At 32.0% G+C, this 27,244-nt stretch overlaps 4 protein-coding genes across 8 annotated transcripts; 2 read left to right on the top strand and 2 right to left on the bottom strand.

Annotated features, from left to right (window-relative positions):
* The first annotated feature begins 8,612 nt into the window (after window positions 1–8,612).
* LOC102580329 (AT-hook motif nuclear-localized protein 1-like) lies at window positions 8,613–13,528 on the top strand. Of its 3 annotated transcripts, none has more exons than XM_006339373.2 (6): window positions 8,613–8,861; window positions 9,555–9,929; window positions 10,838–10,905; window positions 11,931–12,062; window positions 12,596–12,763; window positions 12,919–13,528. In XM_006339373.2, the coding sequence occupies exons 2-6, from the start codon at window positions 9,584–9,586 to the stop codon at window positions 13,201–13,203; spliced, it is 999 nt and encodes a 332-aa protein (XP_006339435.1). In that variant the 5' UTR covers window positions 8,613–8,861; window positions 9,555–9,583; the 3' UTR covers window positions 13,204–13,528. The 3 variants fall into 3 exon arrangements, with proteins under 3 accessions (XP_006339435.1, XP_015166773.1, XP_015166775.1); XM_015311287.1 differs by lacking the exon at window positions 8,613–8,861 and adding an exon at window positions 8,994–9,068; XM_015311289.1 differs by lacking the exon at window positions 8,613–8,861 and adding an exon at window positions 9,105–9,123.
* Window positions 13,529–13,546: 18 nt separating this feature from the next.
* On the bottom strand, window positions 13,547–16,196 carry LOC102579679 (protein cornichon homolog 4-like). Of its 3 annotated transcripts, none has more exons than XM_015311296.1 (5): window positions 16,043–16,196; window positions 15,102–15,283; window positions 14,875–14,997; window positions 14,622–14,746; window positions 13,547–13,889 (listed from the first exon to the last, which is right to left on the bottom strand). In XM_015311296.1, exons 1-4 carry the CDS (start codon window positions 16,112–16,114, stop codon window positions 14,719–14,721), a joined length of 405 nt encoding a protein of 134 aa, XP_015166782.1. In that variant the 5' UTR covers window positions 16,115–16,196; the 3' UTR covers window positions 13,547–13,889; window positions 14,622–14,718. The 3 variants fall into 3 exon arrangements, with proteins under 3 accessions (XP_015166782.1, XP_015166787.1, XP_015166786.1); XM_015311301.1 differs by lacking the exon at window positions 16,043–16,196 and adding an exon at window positions 15,808–15,894; XM_015311300.1 differs by lacking the exon at window positions 13,547–13,889 and adding an exon at window positions 13,906–14,249.
* A 482-nt stretch (window positions 16,197–16,678) lies between these two features.
* Window positions 16,679–19,065, bottom strand: LOC102579357 (uncharacterized). The gene is made up of 7 exons (XM_006339371.2): window positions 18,812–19,065; window positions 18,682–18,738; window positions 18,081–18,206; window positions 17,358–17,427; window positions 17,175–17,267; window positions 16,978–17,091; window positions 16,679–16,904 (listed from the first exon to the last, which is right to left on the bottom strand). The coding sequence occupies exons 1-7, from the start codon at window positions 18,946–18,948 to the stop codon at window positions 16,851–16,853; spliced, it is 651 nt and encodes a 216-aa protein (XP_006339433.1). The 5' UTR covers window positions 18,949–19,065; the 3' UTR covers window positions 16,679–16,850.
* Window positions 19,066–21,066: 2,001 nt separating this feature from the next.
* LOC102579031 (ATP-dependent DNA helicase 2 subunit KU80) lies at window positions 21,067–27,200 on the top strand. The gene is made up of 12 exons (XM_006339370.2): window positions 21,067–21,253; window positions 21,417–21,509; window positions 21,624–21,675; window positions 22,646–22,777; window positions 23,265–23,668; window positions 24,470–24,756; window positions 24,873–25,068; window positions 25,172–25,378; window positions 25,948–26,115; window positions 26,217–26,543; window positions 26,647–26,777; window positions 26,888–27,200. Exons 1-12 carry the CDS (start codon window positions 21,239–21,241, stop codon window positions 27,006–27,008), a joined length of 2,133 nt encoding a protein of 710 aa, XP_006339432.1. The 5' UTR covers window positions 21,067–21,238; the 3' UTR covers window positions 27,009–27,200.
* Window positions 27,201–27,244: the final 44 nt, after the last annotated feature.

The following is a 27,244-nucleotide window of genomic DNA, read 5'->3' as shown; positions in this document are numbered from 1 at the left end:
GTGATGAAAAAGATGTAATGTGGAAGTTCAAAAAGAATAATTAATATCAAAATTGGTGTTATCATAAATGATCGAGTACTCGAAATTAAAGATAGATAAGATTTAAACAAAAAAATGTATTGTTTTCAACTTAATACATAGATTGTTGTTTCAAAATATGACCTCTAAATTGTTTGTTCTACCATATGCATATAAAGTCTATTTAGCATATTGAAAAAACATATCGTGTTTCATATGAAGGCAAAAAATTACATATGTCACTGCTTGAATATAATTATTTCATACTACTTCATTATAATTAAAAATTAGCAATCCATAGAATTACTTTCTTATAAATGATAAAATAAATTAATTTATTAATTTTCATTACAACCGCGTGAAGCACGAATAGTTTCACTAGCACCCACCATCCCAAAAAAATTAAAAAAATTGTATTTTTAAAAAATATTTTTCATTTTATTCTTATATATATATATATTCAAAATTCGTGATGAATTAGCAAGCTTGTCAGAACAAGCGAGGATGATGCAGTATGGGACACAACAACTCAATACTGAACAAGCTGAAAACATGAGTGAATTTTTACTCTTGTGTGAACATTTGGGCACTTGTCCAAAAAGGAATTCAAATCCTAAAGGGAATAATACTCCCAACAAAGTGGCAGGATATGTCCCACTAGCACTTAGTGACCAAAACATCTCAACGGTAAGCACGGATATGCCGACTCCCAAGTCAACAGACGAAGAAAAAAGCCGCACAATGGTTGATGTTTCTACTTCGAAAGAAGGAAAAAGCACATCCTCAGCAATAGCTGAAAAAATCATCTCTGGGAAACCAGAAAGTAGTACTAACAAGGTTCCATCAAGAGCAAAAGTTTTTTCTTCTTTTCAGGTTGGCAAACAGCACCCAAAGGAGGAAGAATATCTTACCTTCATAAGATATATTTATAACCTCCCAGAAGAAAGCGGAGAAACATTTGATGTTTTAGGAACAACCAGTTTGTTTCCAAGAATATCACTATTTCCTAATGGATCATCGGGCTTTACAACTCTATTATTTGAATTCGACTATTTAGATCGGGTGTATGCAAAATCAGGTCTATAAGAATTATCCCAATTACCAACACAGCTGTTTAATTCACTTAAAAACTATGCATAAGGAGATGGTGTTTATTGCAGATTCTTCAGCATTTCTGTGGAAAGTAAAGATTTACAAGAATACTATCCAACAATTAACTACATATAAAAATCAACCTGTAGCTTTTTGCTTTTATCATCTTTGGATTCCTCCACAGTTTGCATTTTTTCATATATCTTGTTCAACATGATTTGCGTCCGATTGTCCATATTGGACATTTCTGGAGATAAAATTGTCACTGCCTTTAATATATTCAATTTTAAATGAATAAAAGGATAGCAACACCTGCCATCGATGCAATCTTCTGTACTGGGGTTCAGAAGGAAGCTTGTTAAATACTTATCCCGACAGCTGTGTATTGTCAGTTCTAATAACAAATTGTTTTGGTAAAAAAAAAGTAGAAAATTTTCTAATTCCTCTAACAATGGCCAACAATTCTTTTTCATTTGTTGAATATCTTGTTTCTGCTTCATTGAAGGTACCGCTTGTGTATCTGCAAATTTCATTTAAATCGGTTTGCAATAATGCTCCCCAATGATAATCTGGTGTGTCGGTTTGTAATACCAAATTGTCGCTATCTTCTGGTAGTCTAAGTTTTGGCAATTTAGCACATTCTTTTTTAAATTGTTTAATACACTTAGTGTGTTCTTCTATCCATCCAAGTCTGTTGGATTTTCTTATTAATTTTTACAGTATATTTCTTTTTTTTGCTAGATCTGGAATAAACTCTCCTACATAATTAAGGCATCCTAAAAAATTTTGTATTTCCTATTTTGTTGTTAATTTATCAAGAAATTCTACAATCTTTTTTGAGATGTGTGATTGGAGTTCTATTCCATTTTTTGAAATAATCATTCCTAAGAATTCTATTTCATTTTTGTTTATTTCTGCCTTCTTTTGGCTTAGAACAATCCCATTTTTTTAACAAATTTCTGAAAAATCTTTCAGATGTTTTAAATGTTCTTCATACGTTTTAGAACATATTATCATGTCATCAATATAGACGATTAAAAATTCTTTTTCAGAAAATATTTTATCCATTTTCCTTTGGAATATTTGTGGGGAATTTTTTAACCCAAAGGGCATAACTATCCATCATAGTGTCCGTTAGGAGTGCTAAACGCAGTCAACAGTATGGAGTTTTATTTGCCAAAATCCACTTTTACAGTTAAATTTTGAGAAATAGGTTTTTCCTTTTGCAAGGTTAATTAGATTATTTTTATTTGGGATAAAATATCCATCAAATATGCAATTTTTATTTAGCTCTTTGTAATTTATGACCATATGAGTTTTTCCTCTTTTTATTTCAGCATGGTTTCTTACCATAAATACTGGGCTACTATGAGGGCTTTTTACTCATTCTTATTAGCTTTAGATTTAGTAATTCTTTAATTTGAATTTTAAATTCAATTTTATCGTCTTCGTTGTAGAGCATGGGTTTAACTCTAATAATAATGCTAGGATCTTTTAATGTTAAAGTTGCCCTTTCATGATTTTGTTCCCATTTTTCTAATGGATTTTCTCCATATGATTTTTGTAAATTTTCTTTTAATTTTTTCAAGATTAAGACATTTACAAGAGATTTTTCTTAGATTTTCTAAGTATCTCTTTTATAATTTTCGTTATCCATTACAATACTATAAGGATTTTGTTTTCTTGGGACTTTGATGAAAATGTCCGCAAGGAGTTTTAAGGCTTATCATATATAATGTTTGATGATAATCCTGAAATTGTTGTAAAAAATCATTTCCTAATAATAAATCTGTTTCTAATTTATCATAGGCAAATAATTTATTTATAGAAACAATTTTTTATCCCAAAATTATTTCTACTTTTTTCTTAGACTGTGATAGTCTTTCTTTGTTACCAGTAATTCCAATCATTGATATGTTATTTTTATTTGTATCCCAATTTTTTATTAAAAAAGATTTTGCTAAACTAGCTTCATATCCATTGTCTATTTGACAACAAGTTGTTATTCTAGTATCATAGAAGGTGATTTCTATGAAAACGGATAAGTGATTCTAGTATACGAAGTAGAAGCATCAACCATTGTGCGGCTTTTTCCTTCGTCTGTTGACTTGGGAGTCGGCATATCCGTGCTTACCGTTAAGATGTTTTGGACACTAAGTGCTAGTGGAACATCTCCTGCCACTTTATTGAGAGTATTATTCCCTTTAGGATTTGAATTTCTTTTTGGACAAGTGTCTAAATGTTCACACAAGAGTAAAAATTTTCTTCTCTAGATTGCTCTATTTCTTTGTTATTTTGATTTTCTAAGAAGTCATTGATGAGCTTTTCATCTAAACTTCCTTTTTGATACTAACTTTTACTTGCAAACCTTTTTGCTAAGAGTTTGGTATATATATATATAAATAAGAATAAAATGAAAAATATTTTTTAAAAATACAATTTTTTAATTTTTTTTTGGGATGGTGGGTGGTGGGTGGTAGGTGGTTGGGGTAAGTGTGGACTAAAAAAATAAAAATATAATTATTTTTTTCAAAAACAAATTTTAATTTTTTGTGTGGAAAGAGGGCGTGGGACAGTCAAGAGTTGAGCGGGGTAAAAAAATAAAAAAAATTCAACTTTGAATTGTTTTTCAAAAATAAGATTTTGAGTTGTTAATTTTTTTTATTGGGAGGAGGGGCTAGTTTGGGTGTAGTAACAAAATAAATTGATTTTTTTTTTAAAAAAAATTTAAAAGTTTTATTTTTTTGAATGGGAAGGGTCGGGGTACGGAGTGAGGTAAGGAAAAGATTATTATTTGAGGAAAATAAGTTTATTTGAGAAATATTAAGCGAACCAAACATAAGAAAATTAAGAAATATTTTCTACAATGAGAGATAAAAAAGGTGATTTTCTTTTTTGAAGGAAAATTTAAATGATTTTGGAGCCAAAATGTTATTTTGGTCATTTACACCTGTCATGTCAATTCCTGCCAAAATTGTGTCCAGCCATTTAGCAATACTGTATAGGATTATAGTCTCATTTCCTCATCTTTCCCGTGTTGTTTAGTACTCCCTTTGTTCTATATTAGTTGATCATTTTATTAAAACTAATTGTTTTATATTAATTATCCATCTTACTAAATAAAAAAATATTAATTAAATTTTTTATTTATTACGTTTGCAATTAATTTTTTTAAAAAGTATTTACATTTGTTTATAAAATTGCCAAAAAGATTTTTAAGGTGTGAATTAATAAATTTTTCTTTTTATTTATGATTTCTTAATATGCGTAAATAAATAAAATAATCAATTAAAATGGGATGGAGATAGTTGTATTAGTCAATATTTCACATGAGATCTTATCCTCCGTTTTTTACTAGTATACATGTTTGTTTATTTATTGAGTGTTTCTTGTTACTCTATTAAAATTATTTTTCTTTCTAATTTTCAATTTTGATTATTTTTCTTTTGAGCCGAAGATATTACTTTGAAAAATAGGATATGCTATGTTAAATTACATTGATGATATAAAAAATTAATTATTTGAATTGTTAATGTATATTATTAATTATTTATATTGTAAGTTACTAATCATATTTATCAGTAATTAATTATTATTTTTAAAATACCTTTTCTATTGTTAGTATATAAAATTTAAAATGCTGAATTTTGTCTCTTGCGGGATTAGTTGAAATGTATCACAATTTATTTTGAAAAATCATTGTTGATTGAACCCGTGATTCAAAATTGATGTAGCTTACTTTTTGACAGAAAAAATGTAGGGTACTTATTAGGAAACAATGAAAGTTTCATTGACTATTGGGTTTTTATATTTTGATTTTCGATCCAAAATGTTAAGAGAATTGTCATTTAGTGCGTGACTTTTGGATTAAGTCACTATGAATTAGATTCACAAAATCTATGCAATTGATTAATATCGCTATTTTAATTTTAAAATGTTGTTTCAATATTGATCTCTTCAAAGCATTGAGGAAAAAAAGTTTGTTTTAATAAAAGAATTGTATTCAGACAATGAGTATCAACAATTATCAGTTATTCAATGAATATTGTATTAGCTGAAAATATATTGTGTTGCTATAAAATAAAACAAAGAATGCAATTTAATAATGTTATTCTTCAATATTAGTTATATATATTGGTGCCGTAAAAGATACCTACTCCATTTATGTGATAACTTTCAAATTTCGAAAGTTAAAATATTTTTTTCTTTGACTATAATAATTTTATATGCCGATTAAATATTTTGATTTATAATATAATATTTTCACTTGGATTTAAACATCTAAATATTATTTCAAAAAATTTACAATCCAAATTCACTGTCAAAACTAAAAGTTTGACTCTTGAAAATCTTACAATATCATAGTGATATGTGTGTTAGGAAAGTAGAGAGTTGAGCTACTTTCAAGATTTTTTGAAAGGTAAAGTTTTATGTCACGTAGAATTGAAAGGTAAATTTGAACAATCTAAAATCGTAAAAGTTTTGAAAGAGAGTGCAAGTTTTCTTGTTGTTTTCAAGTTATGACCATATTTAAGAAAATAATAATTTGGTGGATCCGATTGCATGTCTCCCACGTGTGAAAAATTACTTCCACCAAGATAAATGAAAATAATACTTAATAATTTGTGAGGATACTATTACGCTAAAAGTCTAAAACCTCACTAAATTAATATAGGTGGATCACAAAATATTATTATTTTATAGATGTATTATTTAATCGATAAATTATTATTTATTAATTTAAAGAATGTTTTGAGATTTAACTGTGTGATGCTGGAATAATAAGAGCTTCCAAGATGTATTATCACAACATATTTTAACATAAAATATTAGAAAGCTATAAAGTGGGACAAACGGATCTCGAAAAGATAAATATTTTGGATGCTATCAATTTTGCAATCCCAACATGGACAAAAAATGTTTAGAAAGAAACAATAGCAAATTATTTTCAACACTGCAAAATTCGTTGGGGGGAATGAAGTTCAGAGAATCTGAATGAACCCACTTGTGAAAACGTCATACATGAACTTGGGTCATGATTAATGATCTCAATTACCACAATAAAATGGACGTCAATAACCCGTTGATTATTGGATGAAAATGATATATGTTCAGATGTCTAGAGCTTAGAAGAAATTGATGAAGTTGAAGATGATACAATACATTTGGAACCACTGATGCATAAGGAAACACTTATCACATCTAGAACTCTTCACAATTTTATGGTGCAGTTCGAAAAGACAACATCAAAACTTTTGGATACAATAACAAAAGTTAGAGATGAACATCAACTAGAATTATATTTTAACAAAAAAACAAAACACGGTAGGATCATATTTCACTAAATTGTCTTAGATATATTTGTACTTTTAAAGAAATATTAATTTATAATATTAAAGAGACCATATATTTATATAGGGGTCTCCTGAAAATATACTATCTTATTATCTTATCAAAATGTGAAACTTTTTCCATTAGCCCAAATCGGAGGAAAATATTATTTTAGAGAAATTATTAATTTACCGAATATTAATTTAGTAATGTTTTACTGTATTCCATTCTCATTTTATGTGATAGTTCAATACTCTCAAGAAAATATCACATTTTCTTATTAAAAAAATAGTTTATCATGTGTTTTACTTTGATGATACTACTTCTTAGGACCTATTATTATAAGTAGGTTTTGAGTTGAATCTGAGTAGCTTAGTTGATTGACTATCTGAACTCTCACCTTATTAGTGAGGATTCAATTTTTCATATGGTAATCCCACCCTCATTTCTCTTCTACATATTTTGCATTTTATTCAAAATTTATCAAGTAATAGAATATTGTTTAGTTTCTCTCATCAATACAATTATTTATTTATTTTTAATTATTTTATTCTTTTATTATTATTACTTTTTTATTTCCAATTATCATATTATTTATATTATTTAGTTTTTGATTCTCTTTTACTTTATTTTGAGCATGACTTAATATTGTTGTATTTTCTTTAAGTTCATCTTATCCCGCTTATAATTCTTTTTTGTTGTTTATATCAAAAGTCTATTTATTCATTACAGTTTGTGTACGGTAATTTTTTTTTTGCCATTTTCACGAAAAGAGTATTATAATTCAGAAAATAGCAAGTACGTATTAATGTTTATTCAAATTGGACATAATTCAACTAATCAAATATCAGTGGCATTGTTTAATAATTAATTCAATACTCCAGGGGCATAATTTTAACATCTCAGAAATACCCTTCGTTTGAAAAAAGGACAAAAAGTAGGTCAGCGGCAAAAAAAGGTTGACCGCTCTGACAAACTTTTGGTCCCCTACTTCACTTTTTCAGCTTTTATTTCTATAATATTTAGACCATCTCCAATTCAACACCAAATTTTATATCAAATTTTAAATTTAATGTAAAATTTGGTGTTTTAAGCTCTAATTCACACCAATTTTTACATCAGATTTGATATGTGAATAGCCTGGATTACTGAAGAGTCGTCCGACTTCTCGATGATCGAATAAGAGAGATTTTTTCCGCTTTCTCTTCTCTCCAGCACTCTCGGACTGATCATCTTGCTGCAACAAAGCAAGCTTAGGAATGAATCTAATGGAAATTTAGGTCTCTGTCTGCTTGGAGGATTATTCTTTCCTCCTCGGCGAAAGAGGACAAAAAGGGTGTAATTTGGTGTAACACAATTCATCACACCAATTCACTTTTTGAATATTTTAATATTATTTTATTATACAAACTTTTAGTTAAACATTATATAAATGATATGTTTTAATTAAATCTCTTGTATATTTAATTATTTTTTATGTAATATTTTTATAATATTAATTTTAGATATACAATTTAGCTTTTTTTTATAAATTAATTTTTCTGTATATGACTTTTTAAAAAAATTAAATTTATGTTAATTTTACTATAAATTATAATTGAATATAACTACAATTAACCTTCACAAAAATTTAAAATGCAAACATATACATTTTTAAACAACTAATGCAATGTACATAAAAATAACAAAAAATAATAAATATTCAACGAAGTAATAACTGACATTCACCATGAATTATATATGGTGAATGTTTTTGAAATAATTTGTTTTATGAAATAAGAAAATATAAATGAAATAAGAAATAATAATATAATAATAAAGAAAGAGAAAAATATTTCTTTTTGGTGTAAAATTTGATACCGTAAATTTTAGTTGATTACACTAAAAATAGTGTTGACATCAAATTTAATGTAAAATTTGGTGTTTGGATTGGAGATGCCTTTAATCCAATTTTAAAAAGAAACTTTATCTTTTTCCCCGTAATACCTATTGTTTCATCACCATTTTACCAAAATACCCTTCCTCAATAATCATAATGACCGCCTTTTTTTTTAATTTCTTTACTCGGATTTGAAATTCATCTTAATCATATTTCATTTATTTTTTTTGGTTTTAGTGCAATTATTATTTTATTGTATTAAAATGAAAAAATAAATAACTTTTCTTGTTTTTTTTCTTGTGAATTTGCATTGCATTCAGAAATTTGCTTTCCACTTTTTTGTTTTACATATTGTCTTTTTCTTGAAATTTTGCTCACCTGAAAACTGGTTCTCTGGCCGGGAAACAGCCATTTTTTACTTCTTAAAAACCACCAAAAAGGTTTTTCTTTTTTTTTACTTCATTAATCTTTTGGTTATATAATCATTTCTTTCTCTCTTTTTTTTCTGTTTGTAAAATTTTGATCTGTGACATAGAACAGTGTAAGTCAAACTCCACTCTCACTCTTTTTTTGTTTGTTTGTTTTTAAATCTGTTGTTTGAAAAAATTTCTTGTTTGTTTTTGCAAGTTTTAAGCTTTATTTTTTTATTTTTTTTTGGCTTTTTGGGTTTAAAGATTAGTTTTTTACTTCTTTTTTAGTCATAGCCAGCCATGGTCTGATGTTTAAAACAACAAGAACATTCTTTCTGGTCTGTACTTTGGTTCTTGAATTCTTGTCAATAGAAAATTAAAGGCTTAGAAAATGTTGGTTTTTTTTTTTTCAGAAGTCATATTAAGCTATTATAATATACTCTTCATATTGTTCTTTCTCTGTATTTTACTTTTAAAATGTTGAATTGCCATCTTGTGTTTTTCAGCAAAGAAAGGAAAAAAAATTGTCTTTTTTTTTGAGGGGTTATTTTTTCATGTGTTTCTTGAAATGTGCAATGATGTTGGTTGAGTAACTATATTGTTCGGACTTTTCAAAAATGATGCCGGTACCCGTGTTGGATCCTTGGATCCAATTTACATCAACATTTTTGAAGAGTCCGAGCAACATAGATGAGTATGACAAGATGTAATATAATCTTGTGTTGATTGTTCAATGTACTTGTTATTTCTGATTTGAAATTGAGTTTCCATTGAAGCAAATGTAAGAAAGCTCACTTCTTTTACTCTTTTTGTTCTGTTTACAGTTGCAAAGCATTAATATCTGCTGGAAAAAATGGAGTCAAGGGAAGCTATGAATGCTGGAGTTACAGTGATAGCTCCAGAAGCTCCATCAAACTATCATATGGCATCAAGAACAGAATCTACTCCGTTACCACCCGGAACATTAGCGGTGATTACCCCTCCGGTAGCTACTGCCTTTCCAATTAGCTCAGAGAAGAAGAAAAGGGGACGTCCTAGGAAGTATGGGCCTGATGGGGCAGTTGCAAGGACAATTTCACCTATGCCTATTTCAGCATCGGCGCCACCAACCTCCGGCAACTTCTTGTCGGAGAAAGTGAGTGTTGCCCGTCCTGCTTCGGAGAAAAAGCCTCGAAACAAAGTTGGGGCTGAGAATTTAGGTAATGTAGAAGTTTTGTGTCTTTGACTCTAACTAGTGTGTTTTTAGTAGGGACCTGGAATGTTGGGATCTTGGATATGGAGTACTATTGAGGTTTTTAATATGAATGAAGTTAAATACAAATTCCTATGGAGAATTGGGGCTTGAATTAATTGTTCATTTGGCTAGTTAGTGCTAATTATCGTAGTTCTCTGGGGGACCATATATTCTTGATTTCATGATGATAGCTGATATAACTGTAGTTTATATCTTCTTTCTTTTTGTTCTTTCATTTTCATCTTTTCGTGGTTTGTTCAACATTTTGCCAAATGAAGATAATGAGACTTGATTTTATAAACTACTTGTGATTGATTTAGCATTAGTTCATCAAGAGGACATGATTTGTATGGACTATGGCCTAAGTTGTGCGGATTCTTCACTTTCGATGCTGCACCTGTGTCGGATTCTCCAAAAATACACTACTTTTGGAGAATCCGACACGCACCCATTGACGTTTTTGAAGAATACGAACAACATAGACTATGACCCTTTTGCGACGAAAATAATCTGTGGTAGAAATGTACATGGATTCCTTCTGAATGGAGAGCATGATCTAGATTCTTAAATTTCCCCTTGTTCTTGGTGCTAAGGAAAAAAGAAAATATAATTCTTGTTTTTTTAATTAACTCGACCAGCTTTTCTGAGGTAGGTAATCTAAGGTTTGCAAGGAAAATAATAAAAAAAAAAGTTGTTTTTCCTGCATTTTGTTTTGGTTGCATGTAAATAAGTGTGAATTTTGGCAGGAGAATTTAAGTAGCCTTGTCGAGACGATAATTATCTTTTCTCCTTATTGGTTACGTTCCCTTTAGTGATATGCTTTCAGTTAGCAATGCAAGTTTTGCAACTAATCACCTAGATCTCATCTTGTAGGTGAATGGATTTCATGTTCCACAGGTGGCAACTTTTTGCCTCACATGATCACAGTTGAAGCTGGTGAGGTATGTTTGGTTGTACAAGGATACTGGTTGATTGTTAATAAAACTATTTGCAAAGGTTAAAATGATGTGAACAAGTCTTGACAGTTTTTGGTTATCAAAGAGTTCACTGCTTAAAGAAAAAAGGGATCAAGTAAATTTGTTTAGACAAAAGTAAAGAGTGATCCAGGATACTTGGATGTAGTAATAATTCAAGAATTGCCTGGCCTCTAGCCTCAATTTAAATTGAGCAACCAACAGTTCCAGTGTTTTAACAAATCACAGCTGGGGGCACAAGGCAATAGTTTACTCTTAAAACTAACTATTTACTCGTAAAAAGTATTTAGAACTTTAAATTGAGCAGCGAACAGTACTAGTATTTGTATTCTAGTCTAACAGATTTCACTGTATTAGTGAGTAATGTACTGATTGTCCCAGCAGCACAGTGGCTTTACCAGTTCTGCTTCTGTAACTATCATTTGTATTCAGCTGTGTGATCGGTGATTTGCATACACATGACTAGCAAAATTTAAGTGCTTGCAGATGATGTGAATTTTCAAACTGGATATGGTTGTTCATGCAACTATTCTATACAGTCAACCATGTTTGAAAAAGGTTCTCGAAGCTCTTTCCCCGAGTCTGTGAGATGTATATGTGTAGGATTAGATCTCTAATGATAACATTGTTGCAAATACCATTTGAGAATAGCTTGATAAAAAAAAATGAAATGTAAGAATAAGGTCATATGCACATAGGGTTGTTTTTGTTGGTGTGAGGGGAAAATTGGCTGTATATAAATTGCAAATTTCCATATGCACTAAATAACTCCACAATTTTAAAAAAAAATTATATCCTTTTAAATTACAAATATAGTTACTTAAATTCATACTTCTTTGGGAATTCAATTTAAAGGAGTGATCCTTTTCATTTCCCAGTTAGCGAATTTCTAACTGGGAATTATTAACGCCACCCCAACTTCTTCTTTATGGTTTATTACTCTGTTACTTCTTCAGATCAGAAATGTATTTACTCTTTCGTTGGTTGCCTAGGATGTTACCATGAAGATAATCTCATTTTCTCAGCAAGGGCCTCGAGCTATTTGCATTATTTCTGCTGTTGGTTTGATATCAAATGTCACTCTACGCCAGCCAAATTCATCAGGGGGAACTTTAACTTATGAGGTTGGTTTTTTTTTTTTTGGGTAGTGTTCAACATTCAATGACTCTGATTTGCATCACATCATGGTGGTTATTAGCTTTCTTATTAATGGCCCACCCTTTCTTCAAACCTTGTCAATGATCGAACTTAAAGATATGAACTGAGATGTATAGCAATTTCAGTAGAACTTGTCATACTAGAGAAGGATGCACGTTTCACAAGGCAGGGTTCATATTTTTCTTTTCTTTTCCAACAAATGTCCTTTGTGAGAAATGTCCATAATAGATAGGCGAAGAAATGATAACAAAACAGAAATTAAAATTTTGCAAGAATATCTCATCGTCTCCAAATTTTTGTAACACAAATTAATGAGTAGCTGAATAAAATGTACATAAATGGAGCTGAACGAATTCATATATCCGACTCCAACTAGTTGGGGATTGAGGTGCAGCTGTCCATTACATTAGGGAAAAAAGGATAATCCTCATTCCTGCTTTGGTGTCCTCCATTACATTTGATGAATGATCAAAATTCCTTGTGCAATATTGTCGTGTAGGGTCGATTTGAAATCCTTTCTTTGTCTGGATCCTTTACTCCAACAGAGTTTGGGGGTTCTCGTACTACTAGCAGAACCGGAGGAATGAGCATTTCTTTGGCAAGTCCTGATGGTCGTGTTGTCGGAGGTACACTTGCAGGACTGCTAATAGCTGCTAGTCCCGTCCAGGTAAAACTATTTTCTATTGCATGAATTCTAATATTTGGCATGACATTTTCGCACAATAAAATTACCTATTTATGTTCTACTGTTAGTCAGGAGTATAGAGATTGAGAGTGCTCAATTTTGTTCTTTAAGTTCTTTGCTCTTTCAATATATACTAGGTTGTAGTGGGAAGTTTTCTACCAAGCAACTACCAAGAGGCCAAGCCAAAGAAACAGAAAGCAGAACCCAAAGCAATAGCTTATGGAACGCTCTCTCCTGCTGCGCCCCATAGCTCTAATATGGAGCCTAGAAGTTCCAATGCACACACTGTAAATGTTCCCGCAGCTGGAACTCAAAATGTTATTTCTTCTTCCATTCAACCAAATCACTGGACCACCATGCCATCTGTTCAAGATTCAAGAAAGTCTACTACAGATATTAACATATCATTGCAAGGAGAGTAATCTGATCCATCTACGTGAATTCATTCCCAGATTCTGAAGCACTTCATACGCAGTACCTGAATAGTATAACGTCTGATCGGCAATAACTTTTGTTAGGATAGAATCTGTTGTTTCATCTGAAGAGCATCTATGATTATGGTGTAGTTGCAGAATCTTTGTTGTAGGGAACTTTTTGAGTGCTTTAACATTAAACACGTTTGGTCAAAAAGTTGAAGGTTTGTAGTTACACTCAAATTGTTGCTTTCTTTTGGGTAGTTTCAGAAAAACCTTGTATCTCAAATTCTGTAGCTATTATTGTTCTAATAATATTATGCTTAAAAGGAAATGTGTATGAACTACTAAATATGTATAACAAGTATATAGCATAAAGCTCGAGTTCAAGGTTAAGCTGATTTACATTATCAAGCCATTGATATTACATCAAAGTTTTATCAAACTCATATGACTTGATGTTGAACTTGTTTAAGATTCAAGGACAATATCAGTTGGTAATTTCTTTCTATTTGTCCAAGTCTTGTGAGAAAAAAGAAAAGAGTATCACAAGGTAAAAAGATAAATAGCATCAGTAGTATCTTAATAGTCTACTGTCAATATGTTTTCCCTAGTTGAGGACATCCAGTCCTTTCCTTAAATTGGATTAAATTCTCTAGGCCATACAATCAGCAAGATTCCTTTCATCAATGAGCCTGAGACAAAGTGCAATTTTGAACAAAATTATAAACCAGATCGCGTTTAGATAGTATATTTAGAGCAAATATATGGTCAAATAAAAAAACAAACTGTCCAGGAATTTAACTCCAAATATATATTCTCACAGAAACTATGCACAATTGAAAAGGTAGCTCAAGAGATCAAGTAAACAGTACTTATTATAATCAATCATTTGATTTAGACAGATTTAAAGTGTCCCACCAGGACCACCACTTGTTGCATAATGATACACATGAAAGCTTGAAACTTGCAGAATACAAGTACAAAAATTGAGACCATAATTTAAGGCTCATCCATCATTAGTTCAAAAAAAAAATAGGCATCTGTAGTAGTACCTATATTTCACAAAAAAACATCATTATATGATTTAAATAACAACTCTCATGTGGATATAGTATGGTTAACAATAGTTGGAAACTTTAGACCACGAAAAAGGAAAAAAGAAAGGTAGTTGAAGGGACAAGTGGAGCCACCATTACATTCTGATATAAGGAGTAAATGAGAGTGAAAAAGTGAAAGTGTATCTGGTTTGAAGAGGTAACTATACTCCATCTTTTTCACAGTAACAAAATACTACTTGTTGAAGTTACGAGAATATAAAATTTAAAAGAAAGTAAGAAAACTTGATGAGCAATAGCTTTTGTGAGAGCCAATATTGGTTATACGAAGAGAAAGATAACATGCTGGACAGGTTGAAGGAAACACACCAAGTTAATGCCCTCCATCTTTTTACTTATGCAAATGCTATGCAGCAGACAGAGGAGGAACTAGGGAACTTTGGTGAGATCAGCAATTCCTCATTCTTCATTCCGCCACAATGCTCCAGATCATGCTATAATCACATACAACATTAGACAAACAGATAAGGAAAATTAGGAGAACAAGTACCTAAAAAAGTGGAACAGTTTGTACGAAAGTGCAGAAAAAAAAAACAGGAACAACTCATCATTGACACCTTACCAGATTATAGAAATGGCAAGATGTATCCCAAGGTATCCAAGCTTAAACAACCGAATCTTCTTTTCCCATGGTAGCTGGTTGAAAATCTCAGTTACATCTAGCAAGTGGCGACGATCAGTATAGCTAATCAAAAGGTTAACATCCATTGTCAGACCATTTTGCGATGCCAATGACAACAAACAGCAGGAAAGAGTTAGCAGTTCTACATACTTCATTAGAAGACTTACACTTTGACATCATAATATAAGTACGGGAGACAGACCAGACACATTAACCAATGTCCCATCACAAGATGCAGGAAGCATAGTGCTCCTTGAAGAACAAATTCCGGAACCACGAGTATGTTAATCTCGGATGCAGAATCATAAGGGTTGACATAATCATTTTCAAGGTCCGCCAAGCACATGACCTGCAGTTAAATAAGTCCATATGCAATATTTACTGACCCTAAAAATATAAATAGAAAGGAGAGCATTGAGTAGAAAAATGTGAGCAGCTAATGATTCAAGGTTAACAACATTGTGCCTAGGAACTTTGATCAGTAGACTCAACACTAGACATTTGTCACATATGGATTTCCAGGTCAATTATTACAAAGACAATAAGACTAGAAGAGCTAACACTACTAACTTAAACGAAAAAAAATTGGGATAACAAACAACCAAGTTAAACTGTTTCTTGATTGACATGGTTTGTTAAGCTTCTCATGTTAATTTCTCTTCAACAAATTAGAGTCTGAGGATTGTTTGATTAAGTCTTAATGTGAATTACATTAAGGGGCTCTATGTGAAATTAGGCAAATTCAGTATGATATATATGTTTCCAGTCCTGGTACTATTGACATTTCTAGCAGAAATGACTGGTTGTTCATAGGAAATTGAGAATTCTTTTCATGGTGAAGTCACTTATGGCAATTGTGTTAGTGCTCTGTACCTGACATTGAGTTCTGGGATTAGATTTAGGGTTCATTGAATTAAATTTGGAATTTCATGTTTGGAGATATGCTTTCATCACCTCAAGTTGTAACGTGAAAATTAATTTGGTTCAACTTCTCTTCCCTTTCTACCAGCTTCAAATTTTCCAATTTCAACAGCCCAAAAGGGGATTTACAAAGGCGCATCAAATAGGGAGAAAAGGGTAAATGCAAAGAGATACTAATTGAATAAACCTGGTACAGAACTATGGCGAGAACGGCAACGAGAAGGAAGAAGGAAAGAAGCCATGAGAGTAGATCGCCCATGGCCCGGCCCCCTTCTCTCCCGGCTTTCACTTGATTCCACAATACTTTTTTTTACACTATAAAATGTTTGATTGATTTCTAACAATAATATATTATTATGGGATGCACGGACTAAATTATTCTGACATTATAGTTACCGAGATAAGGTGGAATATCCCAATATAAGCTTGGGTTAAAATTTATTGCAGGCTTAATTGTGGATTTGTCACCTTACCAAACAATCCATCTATGTATTATTATTAGCACTATATGTACCCTTTAAATTTAAATGGTATGTTTAATAAACTGTCAAGTTAGTATTTATCATTTTTTTTTAAAGTATAATTATTGAACTGATGATTGTTAGAATATAATAGTGGCAAAATATTAACCTAATAACTTTCAACTTATCCATCAATCTTAATTTCGTGTTTGAGTGCTGGGAAGTTAAGTAATGGGATGATGCATCGTTTCTTGATGAAATGAAAAGAGTAAGGCATACAAATTACTACCCATACCAAGTCACCAATGTGATGTGAGTTGTGGTGTAGTGGTGGCCGGTGGGACTGCTTCACCATTAACCAGTTGGTGTCAAATGCTAACATGTTGCCCAGAAATAATATTGGTGTCATTTCATCTGTTCTATTAAGCTTTTACAAATTAAAGAAGCTCAATATATGAGAATATGTATTCAGTAGATGGTTTTTTTCATCATGCTAAGTAAGGAATAAGTTGTCCTTTGTGAAGATCATGCCGTTCAGACTGTGTCCTCTGATGCCCATCCCTTCTTCTCTAGTTGCAATCTCAGCGCCTGTTTTATATGACCGGATTAGCCATTTGACTTAAACGAGATTGGAAAGAACAAGAACAGCAAATAGTCATACCTTGATTCGCTTTCTATTAGCATCAAAGTCATAATTCCCCATGCGAGATGCTGCTCTATACTGTACAATTGATTTCTTGACTGGAGGGAACCAGAACTCGACATCATCTACCAACTGTAGTAACATGTACTTATTCATTAGTGGCTGAGGAAAATGATGTGTGTGTAACTGAGCAATTAGAACTTTGAAACACTTACCCCCAAGATAGGACTTTCATATTCCACACGCACATAATCGTCTTTCTTCTCCATTATTCTTGGAGAGGACTTGTCTGGTTTTGTTGATTTTAGCTTCAAAATGATGCAGATCAATAGGTTGGTATGTGAAATATAATGTTCAACTATTTGTTATGATGAGAAACAGGTTTTAAGACTATTTACCACTTGAAGTAATTCCTCCATTGCCTTTTCTCTGCTGATGTTACCACGTTTCCCGTCAGGGTTATAGTTCCTGACAATCAAAGCACCAAAATTTTACCATCTCTGTACAGTATCCCCATTGATAAAGGCTAATCTTTTAACCTTCAATTTTATCATATTCCTTTCCTTAGTGTCATTGACGAAAATAGCAAGACCTTGTCGAGGTAGCATATTGATCTATTCTAAAAGCACAGTCCACCAAGATGCTTATAATGAAGTTCACACCACGGTTATAAAAAAAAAGATGCTTATAGTCAAGAGCATACTGATTCTTGGATAGAACGGATCTAACACATCCATTTCATCTTGAAAATTATATGTAACATCATGTAAGTTTTTGATAGTCTAGATGGAGTGCATCTTACCTAGGACCATGCCATGCCACGCCCACATATTAATTTACACACAAGATCACCCGTAGTGATTCTAGTCAAAGAGAAATGGTCAAAAAAAGGAGGCTTTTGTGATTCATATGTCAACTAGTAGCTATCATATTAATGTGCACAATTTCCATGTGCACATAAATACTGCTGTTCTAGACTAAACGTGAAGCATCATCTCATCACCACATAGAAAGTCGACGACTTTTCTTTGTATCTGCACTTTTTATCAATGATAGAGATAGAGACCAAACATAAAACATACAGATTACAGAGGTAAAAGGAAAAGAAAAAGAAAAGTTACCAAGGAGGTGCATAGTGAGTAGCATCACTGATGTTCTCAGAAGTAGAAACACAATTGTTAGTGGCTGGACAAAGAGCTAAACCAAGTGGATTCTTTTGAACTCCCAAGTAATTTGGCTTTTTACCACTGCATCACAAAAACAAGATTCAATCTCTTCTACTCAAATCACCTTTTTCTAAGCTAGCGTTTGGTTGAAAAGTTATCCTCAAATATTTTTTTCACCATGAAATTTGACAAAATCTAATATTCAAATAGGCAATTTTGGGGTTTTTGTTACTTCCCATCATAGAACTTCAAAAAAAAATCGAGTAAAATACATGTCCAAACACAATTGCAAGAACTCAAATTTTCAAGTTTCAACTTCAAAATCTATGAGCAAACATGAAACTAATGCCACACAGATCAGAAATCCATCTCTATACAAATTACTCAAATCAACAAAAGAAATTCCTAAAATTTTAATGAGTAGCTTGACTATAGCAACAATTGTTAAATCTTGGAAAAGGGGTTACTAGATTTGTTGCTAAAAGAGTTAAAGTAATCAAAACCAAACATATATATTTGAATGTGAAAAAGTGCTGGAAGGAGAATGAATACATGCCTGAAGTTGAAGAGGGCTCCAAGAAGTGCAATTTCACTGCTTCTTAGTATTATTTCCCTACATATATACCAATGAGGTGGATTTAGTATCAAAAGGAAACATTTTGATGAGAGGGGTTGGAAGGGAATACCTGCGACCCACTTGTTTGGTGTTTTCATCCTGCTGCTCCTTACATGAAACAATGAAATGGGAGAAAGAAGATTTACTAGTATATACTCTACTTGAGAACTTGTTAGGGTAAAAATGGTGGCTATTTAATGATGCCATTACTGAGAAAGGAAGAATTAGAGCTGCTTTATTTCTTCTTGGTTTTTGCTTTTCCCTTTTCTTGAATCCTTAGATAAAATGAAAAATGGTGCCTTTTTTAGAGCATTTGCAAATGTTTTAATAGAAGAAAAGTTTGTGGATATTCCTTTTAGTTTCCCATAATGACAAGTAAGTATCTTGTTTTTTTTTTAATTATCACATGGACACCTCGTTTTCTTAAAATTTCATTGTATACTTCCGTTCACTTTTTAATTGTCGTGGTTTCTTTTTTAAAGTCAAACTATCAGAATTTTAATTACTTTTTATCATATTAATATTCAAAAAATTGCAATTTATAATATTTTTCGTATAATTTTTGAATATTTACTTTTTTTATTTAAAATATCAAACTAATGTAATCTAATTTAACTTTGAAAATTAATCAAATTGACTTTTAAAAAGTATAACATAATTAAATGTGGACGGAAGGAGTATGAAATAACTTTTTTTTCTTTTTATTAAGACATGTTTTTTTTTTGGGCAAAGGTAGACCCAAGTGACTGAAACTTAATTCTAATAAAAGGTGGCAGATTTCCTAGGAAAAAGAAAAATATCACAATTTTTATTGTCTCTAGTTATGACCTTGAATGAAAATACTTTTTAGAAAATCTCATTTTAGAAAATACTTTGAAAAATAATTTAATTTAATCTTTTTATTTTACTTTTAGTTGATAAATTTTCATAGCTATATAAATATTAATTTTTTAAAAAAAAAATTCATAGTCAATTAAATTAAATATTCAAATCCTAAAATCTCCCGACTTTTTCTTTTTACTCAAAATATGACCGTTAAAATTATTTTAACATTTCAAAACTTACTCCAAATTTTCGCATTTTATATATAAGAAAAAAACTCATTTGTTTACGACCTATTACTGATCCATATTTACCCCCCCCCCCCCTCCTCGCCCTCCACATCTTTCTTTTTACTTATGTTTAATTGAGAGTCAGGTCTTGAATTGACTAATAATAAACGATATAAATGAAGTTTATGCATACATAAGAATTTAAGATCAATAAGTATGTACATTTGGTATGGTTGAATATTTTTAAGAGCAACTTTTCACATATAGCAAACACAAAATTCATATTTGTATGCTATAACAAAATTTGCATAATTGCGCTCCATAGCAAACATATATATGTATAATTCGCTATATATATACAAAAAAACAGTTGTATAATTCGCTATACATATACAAAGAAAGCAGTTGTATAATTCACTATACATATACAAAAGAAAGCAGTTGTATACAAAAAATCAATTGTATAATCTATGTATGTATAAAAGGAGAAAGAGAGAAAGGCAAAAGAAAACTAGGCAGAGAAATATTGATTGTATAATTATAAGTGTATAAGACGAAGATATATGCATTTGCATGTGTATATACAATTTTCTCTCGCTTTATACAAACAAAAGAGCAATTTATACATTTCGTTTATGTTTGTATAAGTGAGAGAGGCGAGGGTGGTGAGCGAGATTTGGGAGAGGGGAATGAAAATATATGTATATATACAATTTCTTCTTGCTTTAATACAAAACACAAAACACATTTTTATACATTTGTGTTTGTATAAAAGCGAGAGAGGCGAGTGAGACTGTCACCAAACGAGAGTAGCGAGCGAGATTCCACCAGGGAGAGTGGCGAAAATAGCAATAGTTTGCTATATGGTACAATTAAATCAAAAGTATATTTTATAGCATTTAATTTTGAATTAATAGTTTGCTATTATATATAATTTTCCCTATTTTTAATAGTTTAAAAAAACTTATGATATGAATCATGTTTCATGTTATTATTTTTAAGAAACTAAACTATATTTAAAAAAAATTATGTTCAAATACATTTTTAACTTCAAATCAAACTTAACAAAAATCTTTTAAATTTTTTTTTAATATCCAAATGCTAGCGAATCCAGACGAAGAGTACTATGTAAAATAAAGGGATTAGTAAACTAATATAGTTTATGTTAGGATTGCTCTATCCTTAATTAGATGTCTCACATTTTAGTAGAGTGGGTAATCAAAGGGATACAAAATGATAAGTTTATAACTTATGTGGAAAGTAGAGACTTAACAAGAAAAAGGGGAGCCAACGTGTGAATTCCCCCTTTCTTGAATTTTCAAATACTTAATTGGAGAAGCACTATGTGAAAATTCCAGTGCAAGTTTTGAGAAACTGCGAAGTATTCAACTAAGGGCGCGGGAAGAAGAAGAACCAAACAGCCCTGAACGTTCATTTCCCTTCTAATGGCCCGTAATAAGGTAGTAAATTTCAGTTTTTTTCCATACCCACTATTTATTTCCTCAATTTGTGCTTCACTGAATCACTTTCTTTTGATTCTTGAAAAAAGATTAGATTTTTTGGTACTAGATACTAAAATTAGTTCTGGGGTTTGCAACTGAGAGTTTTTTTTTTGGTGAACAGGAAGCGGTAGTGTTGGTAATTGATGTGGGTCCTTCCATGCACTCAGTTTTACCTGAGATTGAAAAAGTTTGCTCATTGTTGATACAGAAGAAGGTACCATGTTACCACTTTGGGTTTCTTCTGGTTTCAATTTTTGTTTGGAATTTTAAATTTCCGACATACTCGTTAAGAAAAATGTCACATTTGTCCTATTTTTGGTGTATGTAGCTGGTTTTCAGCAGATATGATGAAGTGGGGTTTGTCTTGTTTGGAACTGCAGGTAAGTATTTTGCATAATGGCTGCTGATGTATTTGATATGGAGTAAATTTTTCCTACATTAGTGGAAAATGTTTTTCTATCCGCAAGTCACTTTTTAAAAAAGAATTTATTTTCTGGTGTTTGGTTGGATATAATTGGGAACAAATCTTCACTGTATAAGACGAAGGATTCAACTGATTGGGGGTTTTATGGAGGAGGTTGAGATTCAACTTGTTGAAAATTTTGTGGTGGAGCTAGTTCATAAAATTCGGGCGAAGGGGGAGCTGGTTAGTGGTTTACCCTGATTTTTCATATATATATATTGGGGAAGAGAATTTGTGTGACACAAGTTTAGCCATCTTTTGTGTTTACCTCTTTAAGAGTGAATCTTATGAGGTTATTCCCTTGACATTTTTGTACTCTGTTTTATATAACAAAATTGCTCATATCTTCAGCTTGATGTTGGTTAACTGACCTAATAATGCTAAATTTATGTGTCTCTTTCGGTATATTTCTCCTTTGTAATACATTTATCTTCATTGAAGGGTTGTTTTTCAACTTCTACCTGATACCTAATTATTTCAAACCTAACTGAATAGAGTATGAGCATAATGTTTTGGTGATACTTTTGCGTATTAAAAGTTGACAACAATGTCTAAGTATTAGTTGAAAGAAATGACATAAACTAAGAGTTGGATAATAGTAAAGGAAAATGACTTTCATCCACAAGCAAATGAAATCATTTTTGCACTTTTGGTAGAAAATACTTTTCAAAGTTCAAGTTAATCAACCTATTTCGTCAATGAAAGCCTTTTTTGTCATACCAGACACACTGTGTGTCCTTTGTTCCCTTTCTTATTGGACTGGCCTGTCCATATCATTTTCATATGATTACCTGACTCTTTCTGGAATTTGTTGCGGTAAAAAATTCTGTTTCTCAGCATTGGGGTTGGAATTTTATCAGATGACCTGTATATGTATTTTTTCCCAGATACCAAGAATGAATTGAAAGAGGAAATAGGAGGATATGAACATGTGACAGTTCTGCGAAATATCAAAGTTGTAGATGAAGATCTTGTTGATGCTCTGGAAAAACTTCCACGAGGAAGTGTTCCTGGAGATTGTATCCTCTATGATTACTGGGTTGTGATAGTTCAGACTAGTACAGTTGTTAAGCATGCAATCCTTGTTCGAGTCACTTTCTGTCTTCCCTCAATATACTTATTCCTCTATATTAATTCATCTGCCTCACTCTATTATGATTCACTTAAAATGCATGCTCGTGCAACAACTCTAAGTTTTGGTGGTAACCAAAATCAGGCTTCAAAAGAAAACATTATAAGTTAATATCTATTAGAGCTACAAATGAGGATTTCATTGAATAGAGTAAGCTGTATGAGGTATAATAGCTTTTCTCATTCCATAGGATGTGTTTTTGGCTGTGGAATATGTTTCTGCACTGATTTAGTTCTATTGTAGATTTGTAGCCTGTGCTCTGGCTCTTTTTAACAGTAGTTGTGGCAGGTGATTTTGTTGACTTCTAATCTCAATGCTATTCTTATGTGCTCATGATGATCTTGAGTTCTTGATTCTTTAACTATCTGTATTAGTTCTTGATGCGATTGTTGTTGGTATGGACATGCTCATTAAGAAGTTTGGACAAACCAACAAGGCAAAGAAACGTCTTTGCCTTATTACAAATGCTGTTTCTCTCATCAAAGATCCATTTGAAGGAACAAAGGAAGATCAAGTAAACACCATTGCTACACAGATGACAGCACAAGGCATGAAGATGGACTGTGTAATTGTCAGAATGAAACAAGATTGGGAAACAAGTAGGAGAATTATGGAAGAAAATGATTTTCTAATGTCAGTATTCTCGAATAAATCTTCCTCAAAAGTAGTATATGTGGAAAGTCCAACTTCTTTATTAGGTGCACTTAGAACGCGTAATATATCGCCAGTCACGATATACAGAGGTGATTTTGAAATTGGTGCCCAATTGAAGATCAAGGTGAGAATTAAGAAATTTATGCTGATTTACTCAATTCTTTTCAATTTTGATTCTTTACCTTTTTCTTCTGTTAATGAAATAGCTTTTCTTAGCCTTTTTCTTTTCTTCTTCTTTGGTTTTTCCCTATATATTGAATTATGTCCAAGTGAAGTGAGCATTTAGTGATAACATATGCATTCCTTCCTAAAGAATCTTGACTGATTATGTTTTTGCATTACCTCTTTGTGACTTTTTTCAGGAGTCTATCATATATTTTTTATCAAATCTCAGGGACATGGTCTAATCATGAGGGTAGTATTTTATCATGGTGTCAGGCAGCTACTAGCTTGGCTGATTTGGAGACAGATTTATATAAGAGGGAAATATCCAGTACCATCAATACTAGGGTCAATAAAACTATCCTCCCAGAATTTCATATTTACACAATCAGCAGATATTGTGATAATCAGATTGGATAGTTTACTCTCATCTAGAAACTGTTGTATCTGATTTCAATCTATGGGGATTGTAGGGATTTTACAGTAGTCTAGAATACGAGTAAGATGGTAACTTTAGAAGTATGCAACGACGACAACTATGCTTCAATCCCAAACAAGCTGGGGTAACTAAAAGTATACACCTGATGTATATCCTTTTTGGTCCCTAATTTGCTAATCATATGTGCACGTTTCTTTTCCCTTTTCTTTCCCTTCCTATTCTATTTTGGAGACAGTTTGATGTGGATGTTTAGTTACTAATAAAAATTCTTTTAACCTTATCTTTCTCAGAAGGAAAAAGGAACTAATAATTGCTTTTTATTAGGTATGGGTTTACAAGAAAACATCTGAAGAGAAGTTTCCTACCCTGAAAAAGTACTCCGATAAGGCTCCTTCCACTGATAAATTTGCTACTCATGAAATCAAGGTTGATTACGAATATAAAAGCATAGAAGACCCTAATAAAGTTGTGCCACCAGAACAGAGGATTAAAGGTTTTCAGTATGGACCTCAAGTAGTTCCTATATCCTCTGCTGAGTTGGAGGCTGTAAAGTTCAAACCAGAGAAAAGTGTGAAGCTACTAGGATTCACAGATGCTTCAAACGTAATGCGGTATAATTTTAGTTTCTTGAATACTACACAGTTTTTTCAGATTAATATTTGGATAGGTGGGAATGTCTTGTGCCGTTTATCTTTCCAATCTTCATAGTCATATTCTACTTACTCAGGCATTACTACCTGAAAGATGTAAATATCTTCATAGCCGAACCTGGCAACAAAAAAGCCATCCTTGCACTTTCTGCTTTGGCAAGGGCAATGAAGGAAATGAACAAAGTAGCAATTGTCCGATGTGTATGGAGGCAAGGACAGGGTAATGTTGTTGTTGGGGTCCTTACACCAAATGTCTCTGACAAGGATATTACTGTAAGTATGGTTTAAATTTTCACCTCTTGATTATTCTGTTTTCTCTTTTTAGTGTATATTCCACTCTTAGATTGTTGACGTTCTCATTGACCACTGCTTGCAGCCTGATTCATTTTACTTCAATATTCTTCCCTTTGCTGAGGATGTTCGGGAGTTTCAGTTTCCTTCTTTCAGCAATCTGCCTTCATCAATGCAGCCAAATGAAAAGCAACAAGACGCAGCAGATAAATTGGTTCAGATGTTGGATCTTGCACCACCTGGAAAACAGGAAGTGTTACCACCTGACTTTACACCTAATCCTGTTCTAGAGGTATGGCGTCATGCAGAATATTGTTGAAATATTAAGTGTGAAACTACATTTACCTTTGCACTTAGATCACTCATTGGGAACATAATTAAACTAATTTTGTAAAGAGCTGCCTGAATTTAGGATATTTTCTTGCCAGTTGGTCATGGTAATCGTCGCAAAGTGATGCATTAACATTTCAAACTTTCTTTCTGTCGCTGAATTTCATTAAAAGTAAGTTGTTATGATGCTTGTTGACATTGTTGCTGAGTTGTAATTGTCGTTTAGTTGGTATTGACAGCCTTTTCACCGCTTAGGTGGATAACTTGATTTGATTAATCATTTCATATTAAATATATGTTGATAATGGGACCTAGGTGGTACTTCAGCTTAATAATGTGCGTAACAGGATGCTGGTGATAGAAACCTTTGGAGATTTGGGTTTTAAGATTATAAACAGTGCTGCTTATCTATGAACTCTCTGAGTAATAATATGAAATAAAAAAAATCATAACTTAAGAATCCTAATTTTGCTCCATAATTGCCTTTTGCACTATCAATTTCTAATCAATTAGTATTGTACAAATATCCAGCGTTACTACCGCTATCTTAACCTGAAGTCAAAGCATCCAGATGCTGCTGTTCCTCCACTTGATGAAACCCTCAGAAAGATAACAGAACCTGATGTTGAGCTTCTTTCTCGAAACAAGTCCATCATAGAGGAACTCCGTAGGTCTTTTGAACTAAAAGATAATCCAAAGGTAACTTTCAATATTCATCCCTTTATTCAAATTGGACTTTTCTAGAATAGTCCGACTATGGTGGCTTCTGCCTTACCAATTATTATATAATTAATGCGCAGCTGAAAAAATCAGCAAGAAGAATAAAAGAGAGACCTTCAGGATCAGATGAGGAAAGAGGAGAGTTCGACAAAGATGCTGATGTCAAAGCTATAGACTCAATGGAATACTCAGCCAAAACAGAAGTTGAGAAAGTTGGAGACGTTAATCCTGTCAAAGACTTTGAGGAGATGATGTCTCGAAGAGATAATCCAAAATGGATTAGTAAGGCCATTCAGGGTATGAAAAATAAGATCTTTGATCTTGTGGAGAATTCTTGTGAAGGAGATACATTTCATAAAGCATTGCAATGTTTAGTGGCTCTACGCAAAGGTTGTATCCTTGAGCAGGTATGTTATCTGGTTTTCTCTCTTTGTGCTATAGTTAAATATCAAATGTCTGTGGCACGCGCCCAAACAAACTAACATAGCAACATCAATTTTACCTGCATAGGAACCAAAGCAGTTCAATGATTTCCTGTGCCACCTGTCTAAATTTTGCCAAGAAAAAGACCTGAGAAGTTTCTGTCTATATCTCACATCTCATGAATTCACTTTTATAACCAAGGCAGAAGCTCCAGACAGGTCTGGTCATATTTCTAATTTCCTTAATATATTGAACTGCTTATGTTGCTCTGTCCTTGTTTTCTTTCCTTGATGCTGATTTCTTTATTTGGTAACTTTGTATTTATCAGTGAAATTCCAGAACACGAGGCTAGAAGCTTTATGGTCAAGCCTGAACTTGACTCGCAAAATATGAAATCAGAGGCTAAAGCAGAGGATGATATTATGAGTATATACCTGGGTGGGAAGTAGAAAAGGAAACCTAGAGATGCATGTTGTGTGATGTACAGGCAATCAGCATTTTCAGCAAGAATGACAGTGTAAACTTAAAGAGATCTTATTTTTGAGGTTTCTGTTGAAGATTGAATCTTAGACCTCAATCAGCTTCATTTTGTTACTCCATCCTCAAGTTGTTTGTTTGGTTGTTCAAAGGCCTTTCTTTTATTTGCTTATTTTTGTCATGTCTAAACCTATTCTATAGATGTCCA

The sequence above is a fragment of the Solanum tuberosum genome, unplaced genomic scaffold, assembly GCF_000226075.1.
Source record: "Solanum tuberosum cultivar DM 1-3 516 R44 unplaced genomic scaffold, SolTub_3.0 scf00010, whole genome shotgun sequence".
Classification (NCBI taxonomy): Eukaryota; Viridiplantae; Streptophyta; class Magnoliopsida; order Solanales; family Solanaceae; genus Solanum; species Solanum tuberosum.
Note: the sequence above shows the minus strand (reverse complement) of the source record. Positions and strands in the feature narration are given on the sequence as shown.